We start from the raw sequence: 23,610 nt of genomic DNA on the forward strand, positions 1-23,610 counted from the left end.
GACTTGGTTTCACTGGTCTCCAGGGGCAACCAGTAAAGCAACCTAACAGTTGCCTAGCCTGGTCCTTGGGTGGAGTTTCTGAGTGGATCCTCTAGCATTACTTTATCCCTCTCAACAAGTCCTTCTTGGGACTCCATATCCATATCCATTTTTTAATGATCACACCCTAAATTGCTACCCCCTGGTCCACCTTATGTAGACTAAAGACGAAATCAAAGTCTAAGGACAGTAATCCCCTTAAACTAACCTCCCCCATAGGAATCCTGTAAGGGGTGAACTTTCGTCTTAACTTTTGAAATCCAGGTAACCCAGGGCAAATAGGTCCGCCAAGTATAAACAAAACAAAATATAAGTATAAAACAAAAATATGTAAAGGACTGCCATATAATGGTTATTGGTCACTGGAGACAATAACTAACTATGTCATTGCTTTATTACACTACTCTGGGCATGCATGAGCATGCTACTTGTGCATGCAAACAAATAAAATACAGCAAATACATTAAATACTGGGCCTAAAGACTTGCCTTTGTAACCTCAGGGGCCAGATGGGAATGTGTCTCCTTCAGTCGCGATATAGAGCTATGGCTCAGCCCCCCCACCACTGCCATCAGAGTGTTGAAGTTCTGCAGCTGGAGAAGTTTCTGATGAAGACAATGGGACATAAACTAGTGGTGGATTTGTTGGAGAAACTGGTATGAGTGACTATGTCTAAATGTGGGCTTTTCTTTTGTGAATGCATCTCTAACCAAGCCTTGTAAACTTGTGGCTAATTGGTTTGTTTACAATGCACAGACCTGACCATAAACAGGAAGCTGTATGTCTCAAACTGCAGTAAAAACCCCAACTGAGGCCAAATGCGCTGTATACATGTCCAATTCTGATTCTGAGGGCCATCAAAATCTGATATCAGTTCATGTTTTGTTTAGTTGAAAAATGTTCTTTTATCTAACCTTTGCCAGTTACCCATGGGTAAAACAGAAACATTGCCATAAACAACAAAATAGAGGATGCAAGTATGATGATGTATGCAGATGACATCACCCTGTACTACACAGCCACAACAACCTAAGAACTACAGTCTTGCCTAATATGTTAACATCTATCTTTGAATGGAGAAAGCTAAATAAGCTGGCTCTAACATCTCAAAGACAAAAAGTATCATCCTCTTAAGTATCACAAACTGTCTGCTGCTCCTCAGTTGAACCTTCATTCGTCTGATGAAGCCATAAAACAGATTTACCAGGTTAAATTGCTGGGTTTAATGACTGATAGTGGTCTGTCATGGGCTGATCACATTGATATGACTGTTATCTCATTGACAAGGCAATGTTCTTCCTCTGTAGCTCCACATTAGGAATGGGGGGAAAATCGATTCAGTAAAAATGATATTTTGCTGTTGTTGTTGTTTTAATTTGGACAAAATAAAATAAAATAAAAATAAAAATACATTACAATTAAATTAAATTACGATATCTTAGTTGCATCAAAGTGCACAGATAATCATTCATTTGGTGTGTGAATTTCCTTATAACTGTTTTATTTTTAATTATATTTTTCTTTGGTCATTTTTATGATAATTTATTTTGTTTATTTAATGCACTTATTATTATTATTATTATTATTGTTGTTGTTGTTGTACAATTTTATTTATCATATTTATACATGAATTATAGCAACTGTAAAATTAAAAACTTCTTAACTTAGTCCAAAATGACACAATATCAAAACAATAATAACTAAAAAAAAAAAAAAAAAAAAAAAAAATCACAATAACTGCAGAATTGCAGCACATATCAAATGGGCACCCATATATTCTGTACAAATGTTGTTGTTGTTCCAAAAGTATGGAGCCTAGAAAGGCTTGCTAAATGCCACTGCATCAGGTGATAGGGATCATATAATAAAATTCTTTATATTTTAACATGATTTTTTTTTTTTTTTTATAATGCAACACTCTTAGAGAAAGGGTTTGGCAAATACATGCGATGACTGAGAGAAAATTTAGACAAGGGAGAGGGAAAGGCAAGAAGACAGTGAGAGCAGGAGGCCTATAATAAAGGCAGTAAAATGATGCTATTTTTACCTCAACAAAACAGTCGTACAAACTAATTCAACATAATTCTGTGATGCAGCGTGCTTGTTCGACTAATAGCAGAGTGGGGTAAGTGCTTTTATCCTTGACCCCCTTCTTCTAACCCTCCAGCCCCACTAAAAAGGTCTTTTGAATTGAGTGTCCGTGTGTTCAAAGGAGACTGTTTCACATTAGTCTGCAGTAACAAAGGAGACAGACTCACCATGAGAGCTTGTCATTAGGCCACTGATTCATCCCTTTCAATACTGAAGAACGAGTAATGGAGAAGCTCTTTGGCCCTCTTATAAGCAACAAAAATGCCTAATACAGTTGTCTTTAATGTGAGCTGGATAAGATAAACGAGCACACACAAACAAATGAGCAGACATGCACAAACACACACACACACACACACACACACACACACACACACGCACACACACACACACACACACACACATACAAAGGACAATTACAAGGGACGTCGTGTCCAACTTGAGTAGTGAAGAGACAGTATTAGTACATTAGGGGACGTTCCATTCTTTGTCACCAACACTTCTTTTTCTCATTTTCAGATTTATTTGTGTCTTTAAGACATTAGATGAGGCACAAGTCAGAGTGATCAATTTTGAGATAGTATGTTTTGCTTATTTTGTTTTGCTTTTAAATTTTCATACCAGCTGTTGACTATATCAACCACAAATATAAGTAACTTTGTCCTTTTCTCAAAATGATATTATCCCAGTGTGTAAAGTACTTTGACATATAACATAGTATTTTGTAACTAATTTGTCCAAAAAAAAAAAAAAAAAAAAAAAAAAACACCAACTATGTAGAAACAGAACACAACAGAAAATATTTATAAAATAAATAAATGTCATAATGGGAGCTGGAATCTCCAGTGAGCTAACGAAAAGGTCTAATCACAATTCTTTGATTAATCAGGATTCAGTTATTAGCTAAACTGGCTAATTGGCGTATCTGTTTACAGTCATAAAGGCCAAAATTTAAAAAAACAAAACAAAAAAACAAAACATAAAAAAAAATACTTAAATCAATCAATTCAGTCCTACTTTTTTTTTTTTTTTTTTTTTTTTTACCTCTATTTAATAAATAATTTGAATCTCAGATCAGTGTTAGAACAACTGGTTGACTGAAAAAGCATTGGCTTTTCTTTTTTGTATTTTCAATTCTATATATGTGCAGCCATCTTGTCTTTGCTCAGCGATTGCATGACTCCAGCTCTTACTTCAGAAAGTCTTGACATGGCTGTGTTAGTGAAGTCACATAATGTAAACAAAAAGATTGATTTTGGGTATCAGGGAATTGTGAGAAAAAAACTCTTATGCTGGATGTTTTTTCCTCCACCCCTACATACTACCAAAAAAATATTTGTGTCAATATTAATCATAAAATGTTTCTGCACTTCACCTGTATTGCCTCACTTCCAGCCCAGTAATTCTTATTTCAGCACATTTGCATATAACATCCATCATATGTATCATATGCATATAGCATCCAATAGGGTTAGGGCGGTTGAGGGTGGCTCTCCTGTGGGCCCCCTTACATCATGGCAGTGAGCAGCAACCTTTGCATCTCCACTCCGGTACCAACTATGGCAAGAGTTCAATGGCTTGTGAGCCATTTCTGGCTGTTTGCCAGAAGTCTTGTGGCTTTTGACAGAAACTGTGTGTCAAAGGAACACAAATTAAAATAGCAAAATTCAAAATGACTACTAAAGGTGCGATGGACTGGCGACCTGTCCAGGGTGTTTCAATGCCTTCGCCCTATGAGCGCTGGGATAGCCTCCAGCACCCCCCCGCAACCCTAGTGAGGATAAGCGGTTTAGAAGATGAATGAATGAATGAATACTAAAGGTGTCTCTTTTGCACTCTCTGACAAAGTGTTTTTTGTTCTATTGACATCCTTGTCAGTGGTGTGTAAACTTGCCCAAAAAATGCAACACACATCCTGGATATTTTTCAGCCACAATTGGAGTGAACATGGACAAAATAAGACCATAAAATGAGCAAGCTAGACAGTAAATGAAGAGAGGGAACAGCGTAGTAACCCTAGAAGAGAGAGAGAAACAGAAGCAGTGGTTGAGCAAGGTAGACAGTTAATGAAAAGAGAGAGCGGAAGTAGCCAACGTTTTACAAAGCTTTTGAATCACCGCAACTATAAGAGGTTCTTCATTATACAGTTATAACCACACAGTAGTATGCGAGATAAGCCATGGACAGACACACACACACACACACATACACAGGACCAAACACAATATCTCCCCTAGGCTTCCACCTGGTGCAGATAAGTAGTTTGATAAATGGGTATACTGTAAATGTCCTACATAGAGAGGTGGATGTCATCTGTGCTGGACCACACTGCCACCTCTGTCCCATCGTACCTGGGCTACGTTGATGTATTTGGTGATGACCTCTGCCCGGTGCTGAGGCGTCAGCTTGCTGAGCACCATAAGCTGGACCCACTGGGAAACTCCGTTGAACAGGGCAATGGATCGTTCCAGAGTAGGGTTGTCTACCAGGCAGCCGTGGATCACATAGCTCTGGTAGTCAGTGAACTGGGGACAGAATTCACTCTTTAGCATCAAGATCAACTGATTGGTTCCAAGGCAAAGAATGGGCAGGAAAGTGAGTTTTGAAATCTCAGTAATTGAACAAATAATTGTGTAATAATTGTGCTATCACTTGATCTACAGGCATTGATCTACAGCCATATAAACCCCCACTGAGATATTATTTTCATTTGGTGTTATAGGGCACCAAAACCTTAGTTACTGACCCCTTTAATGTGATACTTCACCCATTTTGAAAAATGTGATATTATTTCACTCCCCCCAGCTGTTCTGTAGGACAGTAGTGGTGTTATCTTCCTCTCATTGTTACTGAGTGCTGGATACTGGCTGGATGCTCCAAATGCTAACTGTTAGCCTCCTGCTACTGAGGTGGACTTCCCCCCAGCTAACATTTTCAAAAATAAATGCCTTAATCTATTCAAAGAGTGTTTGACATGAAGATAGCACCACTACTGCCCTGTATAACATATACATTTCTCTTACATTTTTCTAAATAGGTGAACGATCCCTTTAAGTACTAAAAAAGCTAGGTTCTGCAAATCCCATGAACCACATCAAGGATCCACACATTAAGTTACTCTATCATACTTTGTATTAATAAATGAAAATGTACAGATTTATCAGTTTTGTTTTATTGGGGAAATGTGTTCATGAACTCCCCTACTACCCTTAACTATCCTAAAGATGCACATAAAAAGGGGCATGCAGATATCAGCTGGTAAACTGAACACTATCTTTCGAACTCACACTTTGGCAAAGTGTGGAAAAATGTTTCTGATTTCCAGTGAAGTTACTGGAACTGGAACAGCAATTTTCCACATCCTATACTTGTACAAGGACAAGACCTCCTGTGCACACAGACACATACAGCAGTTTTGTTCATATTCTTATCACCAGTCCAAGAATGAACCTGAAAATATACTTTGATGTCCTTGATGACATCTGTGTCCTGACAAAGTGACCGTTTGTTCAGTGGATAAAAAGGAAGTTCACCCAGAGGCTGGCCAGCTTCACATCAAAGCTCTCTAGCAGGTGTACAGCTTCCCAGCACCCTCCATATGACTTTTCACCAGCACTGCGTTCAGTGCTATCAGTGCTGCTGCATTATAATTAAACAATTAGCACAACAGAACAGTCATATCTATGCTATTAAGAAGTCACGGGAAGTACATTCTCTGTCACCTGTTGCGTTTCTAGTAACCTATTCAATTTACATGATTTGATCCCAGCCTGCTTTTCACTCAATAACTGACTCAAATGGTGGAGTTTACACTCTGATGTTCTTCTTTCACACACTCTCAACCATGATTGATTCAAACAAAACCTTCCAAACCATCATCCCTCCACAAATTTTCCACTGTTAACACAGAGTGTGATTACAAGAATGGAAAGTTTAGGGGATAAGGTTCTGCTCTCACTTCAGAAAAATCGTTATGTGCCAAGAGATAGTGTAGGGGTTAAAACCTTTTCCTCCACTCAGGCATCAGTTTATCAAACCAGAGACTTTGCCACAGTAATGGCATAGTATTTGCATCTAATACCATTTATAATAATAACATTTTTATATGGCATTTTTCAAAACAGAATTACAGGGTGCTTCACAGACAAAAGGAAGTAAAATCGAGATAAGCCTAACCTCAACCCAAACAGCACAAACATGCACAAACAATAAAATGGAACAAAACATCACAATAAAATACAATAAAATATTAGTCATACAACAGAAAATAAATGAGAGTAATAAGCCTCAACTGAGTATGAACTGATTATGGATTATGAACAAACAATAAAATTTAAATTTAAATATAACCTTTAACCAATCTTTTCATGTCATCATACTGGTGGTCAAATTTGTGCTGTTGTTATGTAATGCGGTTTGTGGAGGAGAAACAATCCCCATGTAATTTGTGCCCACAACCCTTAGTCTGTGTCCATCTTCCTGCTCATTTACAAAATTTTATGAGATCACTTTGGTGGCTGATCAGGAGTACTAACTGTAGCAGCACTCAAAGTGTCACAGAATGTAACGGCAGAAGTTGAATCAATGATGCAAACATGGACATGTCTGGGAAGCCTGAAAATTAGGGATAAAATTAAAACCTTGTAAACAATAATTTCATGATAAGCTAACAAATGTTCAAGAGTAAGGCTTTCTACTTGAATAGAAAGTAGAGAGCAGTTAAACATGGTCCTCAGAGTGGAGGATTCAGTTGGTTTAATGAAATCATAGCTAAAGTTAAGGGACTGACTGCACACATGGATGCCTGCATGACCAAAAATGAGAACTGTACAATAAACAGCCATGACAGAATAGGAGTTCAGCCATTTTTCTGGTGAAGTGTGACATGAAAAAAGTTTATTTATTTAAATCATAAAAAGAATCATAAATGAAAGTGAGAAAAAGTGGTGAGTGGATTTTTCTGTACATACTGATATCCTCCTGATGGACTTGAACTCCAGGAAGGTGAGGTGCTCTGCCAGCTCCATGGGCTCCAGGTGGTCAAACAGCAGAGAGGCCTTGCCTTTCTTAGCCTGCTTCTTCCTCTGAGTCAACTTGCGCATCCAGTCATATGACGGACTGCAGGGAAAGCAATTCATCATGTCACTGTTCACAGGTAGAATGTGGGTGTGCTTCTGTGTTCTTGTAAATAAAAGCCTATGAGTGCTGCCATTCTTACAAAATGATGTCAGTTTAGTGGTAACATTTAAGAGTTTACTGTTAGGCTATTCTAGGGTAAAGGGTAGGGTTAGTTAAAGTCGGGAGTTGTTTTGGGGTTATTCTACCTTTTAACAAAGTTTATAATGTCCACTTTTTGTTGACATTGTGGAGAATGTGTCAATTCAATTCTATGTTTATTACTGAGGTTGTAGTTTGCAGAGGTCTTGTACTGGACTGCATTATATTGAGAGGTGTTTCTCATTTTTTGTCCTCCCTATTTATAATACATGAGGGGTACAGAATAGTAGAAACAGCTCTCAATCAAATGCAATCCAGTCCAACAGCAGCACTAACTATGAGCTCAGTGCCAAACACAGAACTGAATTAACACCTCTATTACTGTGACAAAAAGACAACCTGAGCATTATGTATTATAAAAGTAAACTACATTGCAGAACATTTTTATTGGATTGTATTAGATTGTACATGTGTACCTAATAAAGTGCCCACTGGGGGTATATACTGTGTTTAAGTGTGAGTGCATGTGCTATATATGTGGTGATTTGTTTTGTTGACTCTTACATGGTGGAGATGTCGATGAGCTTGAAATGCTCCTCACAGCCAAGCTCTGCAGCCACATCTCTAAACTCCTGTGTCATCCGGATAAGACCCAAGTCAAGATTGAACTCTGCTGGGAATGTAACTATCCAGTACCTGGATACACACATTGACAATGACATTTTTGGCATGTCACTGAGACAGAATTTTGACACTGAAAAGATGCTGATATGAAACTCCACACCAACACTGAAAATTCTGTGTAAATTAAAGGTGAGACGATGTCTGTATTTGTCTGTAGGTGCTGTCTGCACCATTCTATAGAACCAGGGGCCATATTCACAAACATTCTGAGAATTCGCTCACAGTGACAGGATATGGTTGACCCCATTGCAGGTGTGACACATTCTTTTAAAAGGTGTGATTGGTTGATCAAGAAAAGAGAAAAAATGCACTTGACAATGGGCATAGAAGGCACAGTGAAATCACTCAGCGTAATAATAGAATTTAGTCTCTATTAAGATCACCATTTTATGTAATGAACCCCTCTGTTAGACAACAAAATGCTTGGCAACATGGTTTTACATGTGCAGTAGCCAATTCACATGCAGTTAGCTGTTATATTTACTTGCTTACGTTTATTAAAACCCATTCTCATTCCCAGGGCATCAAATAGCACAGCTTTGTCACGTCCTTCTGCATCTGATACTGATGCCATCCATCCAAGGCATCCATTGGAAGCCAGAGGCATCGTTTGGTGTCAGAGTGAGATGCAGGGGATGATGATGTAGTATACAGAGTGACAAAGTCCACCAACATAGATGGTTGAGGTGGATGCCACAGGACTTTCACACACGACACCTGAGTTTGATTCCAGTTTTCAGTGGGACCTATTGGGACCGTGTCCAGTTTCTATTTTGTTGCCTAAATCTAACCATTCCTTAACCTTAACCAAGTATTTTTTATGGCTAAACCTTACCTTACCTTACCTTAATCAATTTGATATTAACCGGTGAAAAATGGCTGATCTCAGATAATGCAGGTCATGAATGCCCTTGTGTGATTCTGCAAGTTATGGACATCCAGTGGAAATGATATGATCTGAGTCAGAATATGAGGCTGTGGAAGCGCTGTGATTGTTTGTGTGACCAGTCTGCTGATGGAAGGCTGCAACAGACCCAAGTTATCACTACTGCACTGTTGCATTTTTGTAGTTGCCAAATACTTTAGTGTTGTTATGAGTTTCATTTCTGGCATTATAGTAGTATTGTGTTGGGCGGGAGATGTGAGCGCATCTCTAATGAGATTAATGACCAACATTATTCCTGTATGATCTAACTTGTAGCGTTTCATTAACTCGCTTTCATCTGGAATTTGGAGAATATTTCTCCTACGTGTTTGTGTCTCTGCCATTTTCTCCTCTACTTAAGAAACTTTTAAGCCTCTTAAACCTCCTCCTCACGACTCCTAAGCACTTTTGGAGCTTTCTTAATGGCTAAGATGCTTTATGAATAGCTTTTATCTTTACCAGAATATAGTCTTAACTATAAGGATAAATTCTTAGAAAACATTATCATTCTAAGAATTTTCTTCAAATTTTGCACACTAACCCTAACCCTTCGAACACTTTCCACAACTATGCATTAATACAACACAATACAACAATGAAATTTTAGTGTCATAATGTATTGTGAAAAAAAAAAATCTGCTGCTTTGATGACTGATTTATTCTTTGATGTTTAGCCTCAGCATCATGAGGCCTACACTTAAGGCTTGTGTTGGCTGCCTCCTATATGTTGCTGTCTGTCCTATGCTTGAGGAAGGTTGTTGATGCAAATCCTATGACCAGCTCAGAAAAAAGAGTGGGCCAATTAAATGTCCCATCCCCCCAGTTACTACTGTCACACTGCCGGTACTGATCCCCAAACAAGTTCTGGAACTCACTTTCAAACTGTTTCCAGAGATTTGAGGTTTGCCACCGACTCCTGGTTCATATATTTGGATGCAATTTTATGATTTTCTTCTGATCTGTCTCAAAGATTTATTTTATTTTTATTTTCATATGACAATGTAAAGACTACAATCCCTACACAAGCCACAGCATTCCAGACTGCCTCTCTGCAACTCAACCAACATGACTGAACTGGTTGTTGTCTACCAAGCCCCTTTATAGACACACATCAGGTTTGTTACTGGAATTCACAGTGTCAATTTCTGATTTACTACAAATGACAACTAAAACTTGGTATTATTCAAGGGAAAAGAAATTATCATTAGTTTTGCAAACATTTAGGCCAATATTCTTAGAGGATTATAAGAATAGCAATAGGCGTCTTTCTTGTTATGGGATGGATGAGTGTGGATGTGGTGTCTTACCTCATTAGATAACAAATCTTCAGCCTGGTTCTTTGACAGTTGTCACCTTGGCAATCACGGTAAGTAGAGCTGTGCTAAGGACTATTTTTAGATTTGGAATATGACAAACTCAACCCTGTCTCCCAAAAATTCCATTCCCATTCAACTGAACTGCACTCTATCTTAGGGAAAACATATTTTGTCATGGATTACGTTTGTTTATGACTTATCACAAATATGATTCTAATCAACCTATTTTATTCCCATATAACTGAACTGTATTCTCATATACTTATTTTTTGTTGCAGATTATGTGGTTTCATACCTATCACTAATATGTTTCTTATCAACATATCGTGTATATCATGTTTGGTGGCCTTCTAGCCAGTTTCATTACCTTTAGCCACCAAAACTACATGCTGAAGATTAGGGAAAGGATAGGTTTAGGCAGGCAGGTTAACAAGGGGGATGCTTATGGTCACTTTGCTACTGATTCTGACTCAGACAAACAGGCAAATTTTGAAGTATTCCACAAGTAATCCAAAGTATTTGGTATATGTTACACAGCTGGAGTAATCTAATGGACTACATTACAAATTAAATTGTATTTATTCATTTTTTTTTAAGATTATTATATATTTTTTTTTGGCATTTCTGCTTTATTTGACAGTCACAGTGGAGACAGACAGGAAAGGCAGGGGAGAGAGAGGGAATGACGTGCAGCAAAGGACCTGAGGTCGGATTCAAACCCCGGTTGCTGCGATCGGGACTAAGCCCTGGTACATGGCACACGCTCTTTACTGGTGAGCCACTGGGGCGCCCCACAAATTAAATTTTAGAGCATATATTCAGTAATCTGTAGTGGAATACAATTTAAAACATATCATAGTGTAACGTAATGCAAAAAAAAAAAAAAAAAAATACAAAAAAAAAAAAAATACAAAAAATACAAAAAATACAAAAAAACAAAGACCACAGTTACTTTGCGCTGGGCCTGAACTCAGGTCAAGTCCATAGTTTGATGCATCTGCCTCCCTTTGTGCCTCCTACCATACCATGACTTTCAGACTAAGGGATTACAAATATTGTTGTGATATGTTACATACATAATTTGCAACAAAGTACATTTCCCTCAAAATGAAACTGAGAATGCAGTTTGGTTGTAAAAGAACATTATTTTTAGGACACAGGGCTCAACACATGTCATCATGCTCTCATTTTTGTAGACACATCTTGAAAAAAGTAGACAGTATAGTAAAACAGGAATCCACAACACTGTCATTTTGATAAATATAGCAAATTAATACATATTGTGACTTTAGTCAGTGAGCTGACCTTCCTGACTTACAGTTGCAGACAAAAACATGTTCTCACATCTCATCCAGTGTCATGCTGATCATTAAGAACTGAGCACGTAAATACGTTTGAATAGGGCTACATAAAAACTGAAATATCAAATTTAAGTTAATAGTTTTCTACAGTGCAGTGGAAGCAATTGGTCCTTTCTGGTGTCTGCTGTATTTGTGTGAGAAGACAAGGCAGAGCAGTGTCTCCGTCCTAAGCCACTGGAGCTTCTGAGCATACTGAGGAAACCTTGAACTGACACTTTGCCATTACTGAAAATGTTGTCCAGGCAAGGAACAAACAGTTACACACACACACACACACACACACACACACACACACAGAGAGAGAGAGAGCGACAACAAAGCTGCCAAAGCAGTAGATGACTGATAATGTGTTTCCAGGAAGTAATGAATTGCGTGCTGCCCTATCCTGGTGAATAGCTGTCTGACGTCTGCACCACACAACAAATCACTCAGTGCAAGCTCCAAGAAAACATGAATTATCATGCTATACCAAGAGCATTTAGAAAAAAGACAGATAGCCACTGAACAGCAGAAAAAAACGACACTCACAAATACTAATAAATGAGTGTTTGTGAGTAAGGGGTTATGTAGCTCATTGCACTGCTATTCCAGGACACTGGCCTTCAAAGCATCTCCTGGTTTTACCCAAAGCCTACAATGGTAAATCATTATACCCCTACTGCAATACAATTTAATAACTGCTAACATCACATTAGGGAACACTAGGGTTTACTAGGGTGAACTTAGAGCCTTTTCACCTTATGGATTGTGGCCCTTGTATACCTTTTTGACCAAAACAGCTCTGGTTCTTGAACCTGCTACATTTGGGATTCTTAGAACCAAGGTGCTAACAAGTGAGCTGGCCCACGTTTGCAGCAGTTTGGAACCATTGCAATGGAGCTTTGCTGTGGCTGCTGGCTTCCTGGTCTATGACCCAGCTAGTGCATTCATGACTACTGAATGTCAGCTGTCATCAGCTACTCCCAAAACATAGTTGGCTGTTTTCTGCCATAGAAACTGCCACTGTATCACCCTGTAGGTTGAGTATGGGACTAGAAAGCCACTGTGTGGTGACTCAATGGCAGTGCTAGGACAGAATGTAGTCCTGCCCTTTTGGAAGCCAGCAGACAAGAAAGAGCGCTGAGAGTGAAACCAACTCAAACGCTGTTTTTGTGCATCCTTCATCCTTTGTGTCAAGATAGTGTTGTTTTCCAGTTTATATCCACTTCACTCATTTTGCAGCGATACACTCCCGGTAAAGCTCTAGTTCCTGTCCCAGAGAAGGATTTAATGGACCAGACTTGGTGGAAGTATTGCACTTGCACGGAGCAGCAAATATGACTGTATGGGTAAGAGTCTGAACTATCACTTTAAAATGTTACACCTAGCACTTCTATTGCCTTTCATTTTGAGTCTGTTCTGTATCAGCTGTATACTCAGCAGGCTTTCTGCCATGTAGGATATATCATCAGCAGTTTCCCAGCGAGTTCAGTCGATGTGACGTACCAGCGGTGCATCAGAAGCAGGCTGCGGGGAAGCAGATTGCTCTGTAGATCCCCATTGTCATCTGGGGGCAGAAGCAACATAAGATCACTGATGTGGATTTGTGCAGCTGAGAAATTAACTCCATATAATAGTGATTTGACCTGCAGCCAGTTCAAGAAAGCTTTTATATTTGTTGTTTTAAAGCCCTGGTACTGAGGAGGTCTTTTCTAAGAAAAAAAGCATGTTACACATTAAGTTTGTAATAAATAAAAGAAGAACTGGAAATTAAACATGAACAGTGGTAGCCACTGTGGCTAAACAGCAGGGTATCTGCAGGTAAGTTAAGTCTTTTTAATAGGACTCAGAATGAGATTTAAGATCTGTATCACAATATTTTAAAGAAGCACAGAACAACACCGGTTAATTGGATGTAGGGGCAATTTTACCCAAATATTTACTGAAAAAAGTTGACTGAATAAGCTCTGATTCCCGCTGTGCAAAATTTGACTTCTTGCATAGTTTGCAACAGGTTTCATTTTCATGAACAGTACTCACCACATTGCAAATTTTTTGTTTTTCTGTTGAATTTTCATTGAATTTGACTGAATTGCCACTATGCTCATCAGTCAAGCTATAAGCTGATGGCTTACAGCAAGGTATACAACTAATTTGCCATGGGAGCGAGGTTGGAGGGATGATTTGGAGGGCCATAAAGTGTATGTTTAAAACTGCCTCTTTACCTAATTATCTATTTTGCAGAACACAAAAAAGTGAATTTGGCCTTGATAGACATGCATACATTCAACAATGTTATTAAATGATTTCTAAAAATTAACTATATGACAATGAAATGTATACAAGGTTCATGAATGAATATGGATTGGGAAATTGAAAAACTTTACACCAATAGTCACTTAACAACAAAGATGGAGTCAGATGAAAGAAAAATCACCATAGCAATAAATTCTGAATTTTAAATTGCAATAAACCATGTGGGAGTTTATTGAAAGATTATATAATCAAAATCCCCTGATTTTTAAATACGTGTTTTTGGTTGATAAACCACAAAGCTGATAAATGGCTGTGTAAAGCCAACGCTTCCTCAAGGACTATTTTCTAGCAGAGTGACCGTGTCACTCCACCCAAATTTCAAGTCATCAAAACCCAACAGTGCTGCTGCTTTTAGGAAAACTAATGTGGACGACTCTATTATGGTGATGGAATACTGCTGTGAAGAAAGTTTGAAGTCTCTGAAAGTTCATTTCCATATCATAGTGGAATGAATGGAAACCAATGATATCAGAGTTCTAAAATACAACTGCTTTCTTTGGGAAAAGATTAGGAAAAGAAGCTGAAACATGAAGCTTATACATTTTGTAGATATAGGCTAAACATGCAGAACCACTGGTGTGGTCTTTTAGGTCTCCAGTGTGCTTTCAGTAAAGTACAATGTTGCTTTTGGAGCCCCAGATTTAATTGCACTTATAGGGCACTAGTTTCCCGGCGCAGCGCAGGGTGGCGCAGTGAGGTGAACCCCGCGTAGAGCTAGTTTGGACCAGCGCAACCCGAGGGGCGCACAGTTTGGTAGTTTGGCAGATCGAGGTGCGCTGAGATGGGAGTGGCGTTGCAGCAGGAGGAGGTGTCGACAGATTCAGCTTGGCGTAGTGACAGTTTTGTGCCAAAAGGTTTCGCTGAGGTGCGCTCAAAGCTCGCAATCTGAAACCAGGTCTACTGTCAGTGCAGGCGGAGCGCAGGCGGTGTAGTGGAAGTTTGGCTGACCGGTGCACAGTGTGCACACGTCATCAAAACCTCACAGGCAGGGGTCCAGAATGTCAGGCACATTAACAATGCAATAAATACAGACAAAAACCACTATTCAATGCTACTATCTCAATCAGCACATAAATGTATCTCCATATCGACTGTCCCGTCACATCTGATGTCAGATCAAAGGAGATTGGCACCGTTTGGCAGCGTAATGGAAATCCAAGCAATGTGTCCAGTACAGTCAAGGGCGGACTGCTGTACGGGGAAACCGGGGATTTCCCCGGTGGGCTGGTGGGCTGGGCCATGAGACAAAGAAGAAGCAAAAGAAAAAGAAAAAGAAAGGGAAAAAAGTCTAGCGCAACGGCCAACAGCATTGGGTGGCTATTGTTGTGATAGGCTATACCTGTGACCCAACCCGACCTGGCCATACCCGGTTGGCGAAGCGTAGCTGCGCTGCACCCCCGCCTCACCCAGTCTACGAAACTAGAGCCCATAGTGCACTTGGTTCAAGCTGTGCTATGATTTGTTATATTAAATATTTGTGGTATCACTTAGACAATTTTCTCATATGTACTGGAACTTTTGTGGTTATAGAATGAACATATATACAATGTGTTATAGCAGTACTAAAAGAATTGCAGTTCACTAGTGATGTCTTAGAACCATGTTTTCAACATGAAACAATAATGTTTTCATTATTTCAGTGCTCATGAAACCAGCTTGTAATGAATTATAAATCAAAGTGTTTTATGAATGTTTACAGCTGTGTATCAGAGGTTGTGAGACAACTTTCAACGTTTGCAGCTAAAGCTGCCTGTTTATCACTGAGTGTCACTGAGATTAATGATGTGATTCATCACTGTTTTAATTTTGACATGATAATGATAGCTTCAAATGCTCCATTAGTAATTCTAATAGACTCTTAACCCCTTTAATTCTTTGTTGGGTGTGTGTAGCATGAGGTAACTCTTAGTGAAATACAGGGTCTTATGGTACATTATAGCCAAACCTACAGAGAGAGAGAGCTGCACCCTAACCTAACCCTGGTTCCAGTTTTTCAGTCATATCTTCTTAACTAGCATCTGGTCATTTTCACCAACGCACAGTAAGAAAAATATTATCAATTAGAGAGATGATTTTATGAAAAAAAATCTTTTATGGCTCTACTTAGCCCCATTTAATGCTCTTCAGGGGTGTCAAAGTGGTGCCATGGAGACTGAGAGGCTGCAGGTTTTCATTCCAACCAAAAACTCCACCAGATGACTTCACTGATTAGTCCCTCCTCTCTGCTGTAAGGTGAGGTGATCAGTGAAATGACCTGGTGGAGTTTTCAGTCTGGACTGTATGGGCTATCTCTGTTATAACCTCTGCCAAACAACCCCTAAACACAGAAATTGGTCTTGTTCATATAACTCATTACAAGTTATAACTTATATAATGCAGCAGCAACTGCATTGTTATAAGCATGTTCATAAGGCTTCATGAATGCTCTTATAATGTTCCTATGATGTGCTGTAGATGTGATAGAAAACCTACTGAATGAGGCCAGTTTCTAAGCTCTGGTCCCTTACTAGCACTCACCGAAGGCATGGATGCATTCCTCCAAGAGAGCATCAAGAGTTGCTGCCTTTCCCAGTGTGGATGATCCCATGGTGACAGCTTTGAGGGGAAACACATGGCACACCTCCGTGGCTGGAGGTCAGAGGTCAACACTTCCTAATCACCACTCTGGACCAATCAGGGATTCCTTGGGAAGAGGAGAAAGACAATTACCAGTAAGATCATGTCAATATATCTGCAAGATGGAATAAAATTAAAGTGTTGTCAAAATATACCAACTACTCTTACTGGGAGTCTTGATTCATGATAGGGTACAGGTAACTCTGATGAATATTAAAAATGAAAGGATCATTCAGTTTTCAGACCTGGTGTTACAAGACAGAGTACCAGACTGCCAAATCAAGGTCTCTGAGTAATTGTTGACACCACCGCCCACTCCTGTTTGTATATACAGTGTGTGTAACCTCTTCCTAGAGTTCTTAGTATGTGCCTATCAAGCTCTGTGGTACCAGGATCTGGCTGCTGCTCCTCCTACCTCCAGGATGACTCCCGTTGGTGTTTGTGATTGGAGGAGCACCCAGTCCAGTGCTCCAGTTAACATGGTTCAGCTGAGGGACTGAGGCTACAAATACGTCTTGTTTGTCTATCTGGGCATCAGCCTGTGTCTTACTAATGGTCCTTATGGTTTTAGACAGGCTTGATTTCTTTGTTAGCTGAGGCACTAGTTTGACCGCCTGGGGACTGGGCCAGGGATGGTTTGGTGCATCACTGATATCACCTCATGTAGCTTTGTTTTATGTCAGAGACATTAGGAATAGGAGTGCTGACTGTATTTTGGTTTTGGTTGGGGAGATAAGAGACAGAGAGGTTTTATACAGGGTGTCCACAAAGTCTCTTTACAATTTCAAAAATCTATTACAAAAGCAATTGATGAGATATGTTAATCACATTTGTTCTGTGTACTCAGTGGTTATTAATGTTGCTTCTATTGTGATTTGTGAATGTGTATGTATTGTGAATGTGTCTTGTGATGTTATGATGTACTTAGCATGTTTTATGTAAATGTGTTTTTAATGAATGCAAGTCAAAGACAAATTTCTGCCTTCTGCACGCAATAGGTTGACAATAAAGCATTTTTCTATTCTATTCTATTCTATTCTATTCTAAAGTTTTAATCCCAATGGACATAAACGACCTGAAGCAAAAGATCACTGATGCCGTTGCCACCATTGATGAGGCTCTGCTACAGCGAACATGGCAAGAAATCGAGTACCATCTTGATGTGCTTCGTGCAGCTAATGGTGCCCATATAGAGGTGTATGAAATGAGGCAAAAAAACTTCAATATCTACTCCTCATTTTGTAATAATTTCCACAGATTTGTCTATTCATTTGCTTTTGTAATAAATGTGAACACCCTGTATTTCCCATTTGAGTTTCTCATTTAGGGCAAGTTAGCTGAAGCTTTTGTTAAAGAAACCTCCTTTGGTTAGATTTGGTCGTTGGTTTCAGCAGCACTCCAGGCCCTTTCTCCTTAGTGGTGTCCCCCCTCTGTTTTTGTGACAATCTAAGTTTCCTGTAAATGAATGAAATGATTTAACCAACTAAAATCTGGTTTCATGTTGCTTCCCTCACCAAAACGTCTTCGAATACCTGTAAAATTGAACTCAATGCCACTTTGGGAAGATCTGTATATGTACATCCATCAACACCTTCCTGCATTTACAGTGCAATACTAACAAATCTGTTAGTAGCATCAAATTTGAATGTGTCCACACAGTTGATGTCATGTGGGGTTGTCAAGGAGCTGGATTGTTGGGGATTGGCCAGTGTGTGAGGGTCAGCAGCTAGCCAGATCATTCATGTTATTGAATGGAGATTAGGAGCTCAATGTAGGAGCTGGCGACCCAGCCTCTAGTCATTTGGAACCTGTTAATAGCTGTGTGCGTAATCAGTTGCGGTCACCTTGGTGAGGCACAAAAGACGTCACCAGCCAGCCTTATCATTTACTTTCTGGCACGTGTCAATATCAGCAATGGATGTGTGTCTCCTGTGTACGTGTGTGTGTGTGTACGTGTGTGTGTGTGTGTGTGTGTGTGTTTGTGTGTCTGTGTGTGTGTCTGTGTGTCTGTATGAATCCTAAACACCCAGTGTTTGCTGAAGTACTTGAATGCTGGTTTGTTGTTTTTAAAGGATAGCTCACCAGTGTTGAAAAGTGATATTCTGAAACAGTGGTCACAGTGTATGACACTGTGGAGGCTGCCATCAGCTACAGGGGAGCACAGCTGACTTTCCATCCTCAGACATGAAGGCAACCTCTCCTCAGTGCTACACAAGATGTGAGACTGCACTGGACTGGGCTCAGGCTGCAGGGATTGATTTTGTTGCTCATAGGTACGATACAAAGACATTCTACAAGACAGGCTACAGCTGCTGTCTGTAATGTATCAACAGTTCCATATACTGCCCATCATAACCACATTATAAATCTAGTGGCTTGTACAAACAGAATGTAGTCCCAGTGGCTGTATAACTCTACAAACATGCATGTGTGATTCAGTGGTTCAACTGCAATGAAAAAAGGTCATTTGTACAGCAGCTTATTATGAGCTATAGTTACATTTAAAAGTCATGAGGCTTTGGTGATGTAGTATCAGTACTGTGTATCGTCTGTGTATCAATACAATATTGCTAAACAAAATATAGCGATACTATGCTCTATTGATTTTTCCCCAGCCCTAGGTATGCAGGGTGGTGGATGGCTCATCCAGTTTGCCCTGGATAGTTCATATGGCTGATGTAGGCTCTTCATTAGACCTTTACATGGAACAAGCTTTCATAGACAAAAAGGTTGATGTATCAGGTGGTAGTTGCTCTAATCAGGAGCCTGGGATTTACCTGCCATCTCCCAGTTCCGATATAATTTTGGGTTGTCTTGGGAAAAGACAATTTTTTAATTTCCCCCCTTTAAAATCAGTTGAAAATATAAAAACACATCTGTCTTGGCAATCTGAACATGTGCAATGAAGCTGAGGAGAGACTGCAGCGGAGTGCTGACATCCCAGAAATGCCAAGTGCAAATACGGTGAAAAACATCGTAACAACGTCCAAAACTACAGAAAATGAAGTAAGATGCTAAAAGACAAGGCTCAGTGGTTCATACTGACAGAGGCTTATATTCTCCTAAAAGTCACAAATGAATACAAGTTGTTGAAGTTAACTGCATGACCAGTCACACTGTGAGCTCAGGGTCCCGCTGCACAAAACATACGCATGTGCAAAGGATCCAAGGTCCCTTTCAGACTGTTTGGTTCTCACCACCCACGTAACGAAAGGAAGACGCTGTTTTCAAATTATTCCATTCTTTTTATTTTGGGGACTAACACTGTTTCCGTGTGGACAGAGGACCAATGTGGAAAAAGAAAGCTGATGGAACTGTAGGCCTGCTGCAGTAAAGAGCTGGCAGCAAGAAAGATACTGCTCTGGATCTGCTGCCACAGCCGCCACGTGGAGGACAAGGTGCTTCCTCCACCTTTAGCTCTACCAGTCCTTTAGCCTTGATCATATCTGAGTACATCACATTGCTAATGTTGATTTGCGGGCTCAAATAAAGCATTTAAAAGTTGATGTGTGTGTATGTGACCGTTTGCATGTGTGTGGAATCACTCAGAATGAATCAAGCCATTGTTCCTCGACTGTAAGCAATTTATGTGTAAACGGGCAAGATCTTAAAAAATGACAGACAACAGTGAAGTGGCAGCAGTGTGTCAGTGATGTGTGATGAATGTTCATTTGTATAATGGACTCCCGCCATAGACCTGATTGATGGCATGCATTTTAATTAAGATTTCTCCAAGTCAACATTTATCTCCTGGATTAATTGCTAAAAATAAATTACATGTGCTATGTCAAGACCCCAAATGTCAAGCTCTGTAATGAGTTCACTGATAAATGTGTATTGTACGCAGAAGTATAGATAAAAGCAGGATTTTTATTTGTAATACTTAGTGACATGGTGGTAAACATAAAGGAGAATTGGAATGACCAACCTCCAGTTGGTAACTAACAAAGTGCAAACAAGCACTAATATAAAGAAATGTGTATTTTGCTCTTACAGTTATACTTCTTAAGATGTGCACAAAGAATTTAAATAAGTACTGTAGGTAGGTTTTAAGAATGAATACATCTAAATGCTTGTAACAATGGCAATGGTGACATATGTTATGTTATTCCCCAGCAATTAGTAAGGCAGCAAAAGACTGATACAGACACCATATTTATGGACACCATTTCCTTTGTGTAATTACAATTATTTGTGAACTTATTATCAGGTTGTTTCTCCCTGGCACAAGATTGCTAATGCAGAAGTTACCTGCAAATATACTTTCTAACTCAAAAAGGAAAACAACAAGAAAAGAGCTGTGTAATTTCAATTTTAAAGTAAAGTAAAGGTAAGATTTAGGTCATTACATGTAAAATATTTACCTTGATATTATCATTCTCAAAGTAATGTCAGTAGCATAGGGTAATGGCTGTAGAAAAATGAGGCGGTTGCAGTGAAAATTGTGTATTAAATGTGTTACTTTCTATGTATTTCCTGTCCTGGGCTAAGATGTGGGATGAGCAGGAAACAGAGGGGCTGCTTCACTTTACTGATTAGCATCATAACGTAGCAGCTGCCTGCCAAAGTGTTCTGCTAGAATTAACCAACATGCTCCAGGTGCCTCACCTGTTGAGTCACTCGTGTAAAAGACACGTTTCCTTATAAAGTTTTCCTTTTGTCGTGTGGGTGGTGAAAACAAAACAACCTGAAACAACAAACAGGTATAAAAAGCACTATTTAAAGATAGTCGCAGTAGCGGTGTAGCTTAATATCATCTGAGCAGCAGCTGACATTGACACATGAATATTTTGAAGCAGAGGTGCACTACACTACACCATGCAGGAGGTGAACAGAGAACAGAAGGGATTCCCCTTCCCTTCTGCCCTGCACTGCCACACTTTTTCCAAAAATAATTCCTGGAATGCACTGAACACACCAAACATAAAACATTGCACATAACACAAATTGCTGATATCTAATGGTGTAAAAGCATCCAGGATGATTTTTTTTCCTTTAAAGTCACAATAAAATGAAATTGGCCTTATGACCCTGGTCAGCTTTCCATGTTATGATCCACATAATAACTAGGAAAAATCCCATTCATGTTCTAAAAATTATGTACTGTATCTTGCGGTTATCTCATGTTGTACTAGTGGGCAAAATTAAAAGCCAGTACAACCATCACAGATTTCTGGACCGTCGTCCCTCTCCATCCCCCCACTCAAATATAATTAAGTGCTTTTCTTTCTCAAACTCCCCAACCATAGCTTCACCTCGTCCACTGCTTTTGAGCGATCCCTCCCCACAGTACCAATGCTGTTTCAAGCAGAAATACGTCAAAAAACAAAAGCATGATCTCTGAAGGCTGCTTCATCAGTGACTGTAAGTCAGAGCTGTTGCACACAATACAGTTACGAAAGCAGCCTAGACCCTGAGGAAGAGAATCATGGTCTATGTGTTGGCTCTGACCACACACTTGCCTGCAGCAAATTCTGTCCAAGCACACAGAGCAATTACAGAGTTAAGACGACCAGCATGATCTTATCTAATGCTGACACTGAGGTATGGCAGGAGCATTTGAAGAAATATTTTGGACTAGTGTAGTGGAACAATATGAATGGCAGGTGTACTCGATGAGGGATTTAGCTTCCTGTAAAAAGAAGCATAGAAGCAAAAGTGAGGGGTCACTTGCTAATCATCCAGCCACCTGGGAGGCAGCAGTTCTCCTTACGAGAGAGTGTGTACAATTACTAAACCCTTTGAAACCACAGCAAATTTACTTGATTTCTTTCAAAAAATAGCAAAAATGACCAGAATATATACCAGAATAGATATAAATTCCAAGAAAACTACATTTATATTTATTAGAATAATATATTGAAATGTTCAGATGAGTGAGGCTGGATCAGCGTCAGGGTAAATGCTTCTGAAAGGTGTCTGAACACAGCCTGAAACCTGAGCAAATCCACTTGATTTTGTTCAAAAACAAGAGAAAAAAAGGTGATGAGCAGATTAGCTAGAAATGAAAATGTGCAAGAAACTAGTAAAAAAAATTTCAGAAAATGACCAGAAAATGACTAAAAACTTTTTGTGAAAACAGTTTTACAAAGCAAAACTAGCAGATAATCGGCAAATTATATTAGCTGAAAATTAGTGAAACATTTACTTTCAAAAACATATTTTAAAAAAAGGACAAGAACACTATATGTAATTATTAAAAATATATGTTTACAATTAACTTACAAGAAAGTTAACATTAAATTACTACAAATTACCCCCCAAAATCACCCAAGAGAATTAAGAGGGTGAGGTAAATTGACTAAAAACAGAGGCCCTGCACAGGCTCCTGGGATGTGAGGGGTTAAGCCCTCTTTGAGAGAACAGCCTTGTTAGGTAGGAGCAGAGAGAGGGATCCTGGACCTGACTGGTGCAGAAATGAAGTCAGTCATTCAGGACAGCTAAAGAAAGAAGTGTGTGCAGAACACTGTGATCATGGATTGCGTCATGATGCATTGGTCACACTCGGAGTAGAAATAGACTGAATGAAAGATTGTATGAGAAATGTTCATGGCTCGGGTAAACTGCGTGAACAAAAAATTAACTGACTGGCTCTGAGCCATTCATGAGGTTCTGACCCATGTAGACAAACAGGCACCAGCGGCCAGTGTTATGACTTTGGAGAAATCAGACAGAGTTTATGTAATGTGTTGTTCTGAGGATCACCAAAGTGTGCACAACATACACTTAGTGTGGAGTTTGTCTGTGAAACACACATACAAAATATAGAGCTTCACTGCAAAAACGCAAAATCTTACCAAGATTATTTGTCTTATTTCTAGTGAAAATATCTCTTTACACTTACAATAAAACATGATCACCTCAGAAGTAAATTGTTTTTAGACAATTTTCACTTCTTTCAAGTGAAAATTTGCTTGAAACAAGTAAAAATTTGCTTGTTTCATTGGCAAAATTTGCCAGTGGACAAAGTGAAAATTCACTTGAAATAAGTGAAAATTAGCTAGAAACAAGAAACAAATTTTGCCAATGAAACAAGTGAATTTTCACTTGTTTCAAGCAAATTTTC

At 39.2% G+C, this 23,610-nt stretch overlaps 1 protein-coding gene across 1 annotated transcript in view; it reads right to left on the minus strand.

Annotated features, from left to right (window-relative positions):
- rasgrp3 (RAS guanyl releasing protein 3 (calcium and DAG-regulated)) overlaps positions 1-23,610 on the minus strand; it is a 53,513-nt gene that overhangs the window by 14,371 nt on the left and 15,532 nt on the right. The window contains exons 2-8 of the mRNA XM_030069982.1: positions 16,446-16,611; positions 13,077-13,179; positions 10,264-10,326; positions 7,912-8,043; positions 7,101-7,248; positions 4,482-4,655; positions 528-644 (exon numbers count right to left, since the gene is read on the minus strand). Of these exons, the coding sequence (XP_029925842.1) occupies positions 528-644; positions 4,482-4,655; positions 7,101-7,248; positions 7,912-8,043; positions 10,264-10,326; positions 13,077-13,179; positions 16,446-16,515 (807 nt within the window). The 5' untranslated portion in view covers positions 16,516-16,611. The remainder of the gene's footprint in view (positions 1-527; positions 645-4,481; positions 4,656-7,100; positions 7,249-7,911; positions 8,044-10,263; positions 10,327-13,076; positions 13,180-16,445; positions 16,612-23,610) is intronic.

Source organism: Myripristis murdjan, chromosome 15 (genome assembly GCF_902150065.1).
Source record: "Myripristis murdjan chromosome 15, fMyrMur1.1, whole genome shotgun sequence".
Lineage (NCBI taxonomy): Eukaryota > Metazoa > Chordata > Actinopteri > Holocentriformes > Holocentridae > Myripristis > Myripristis murdjan.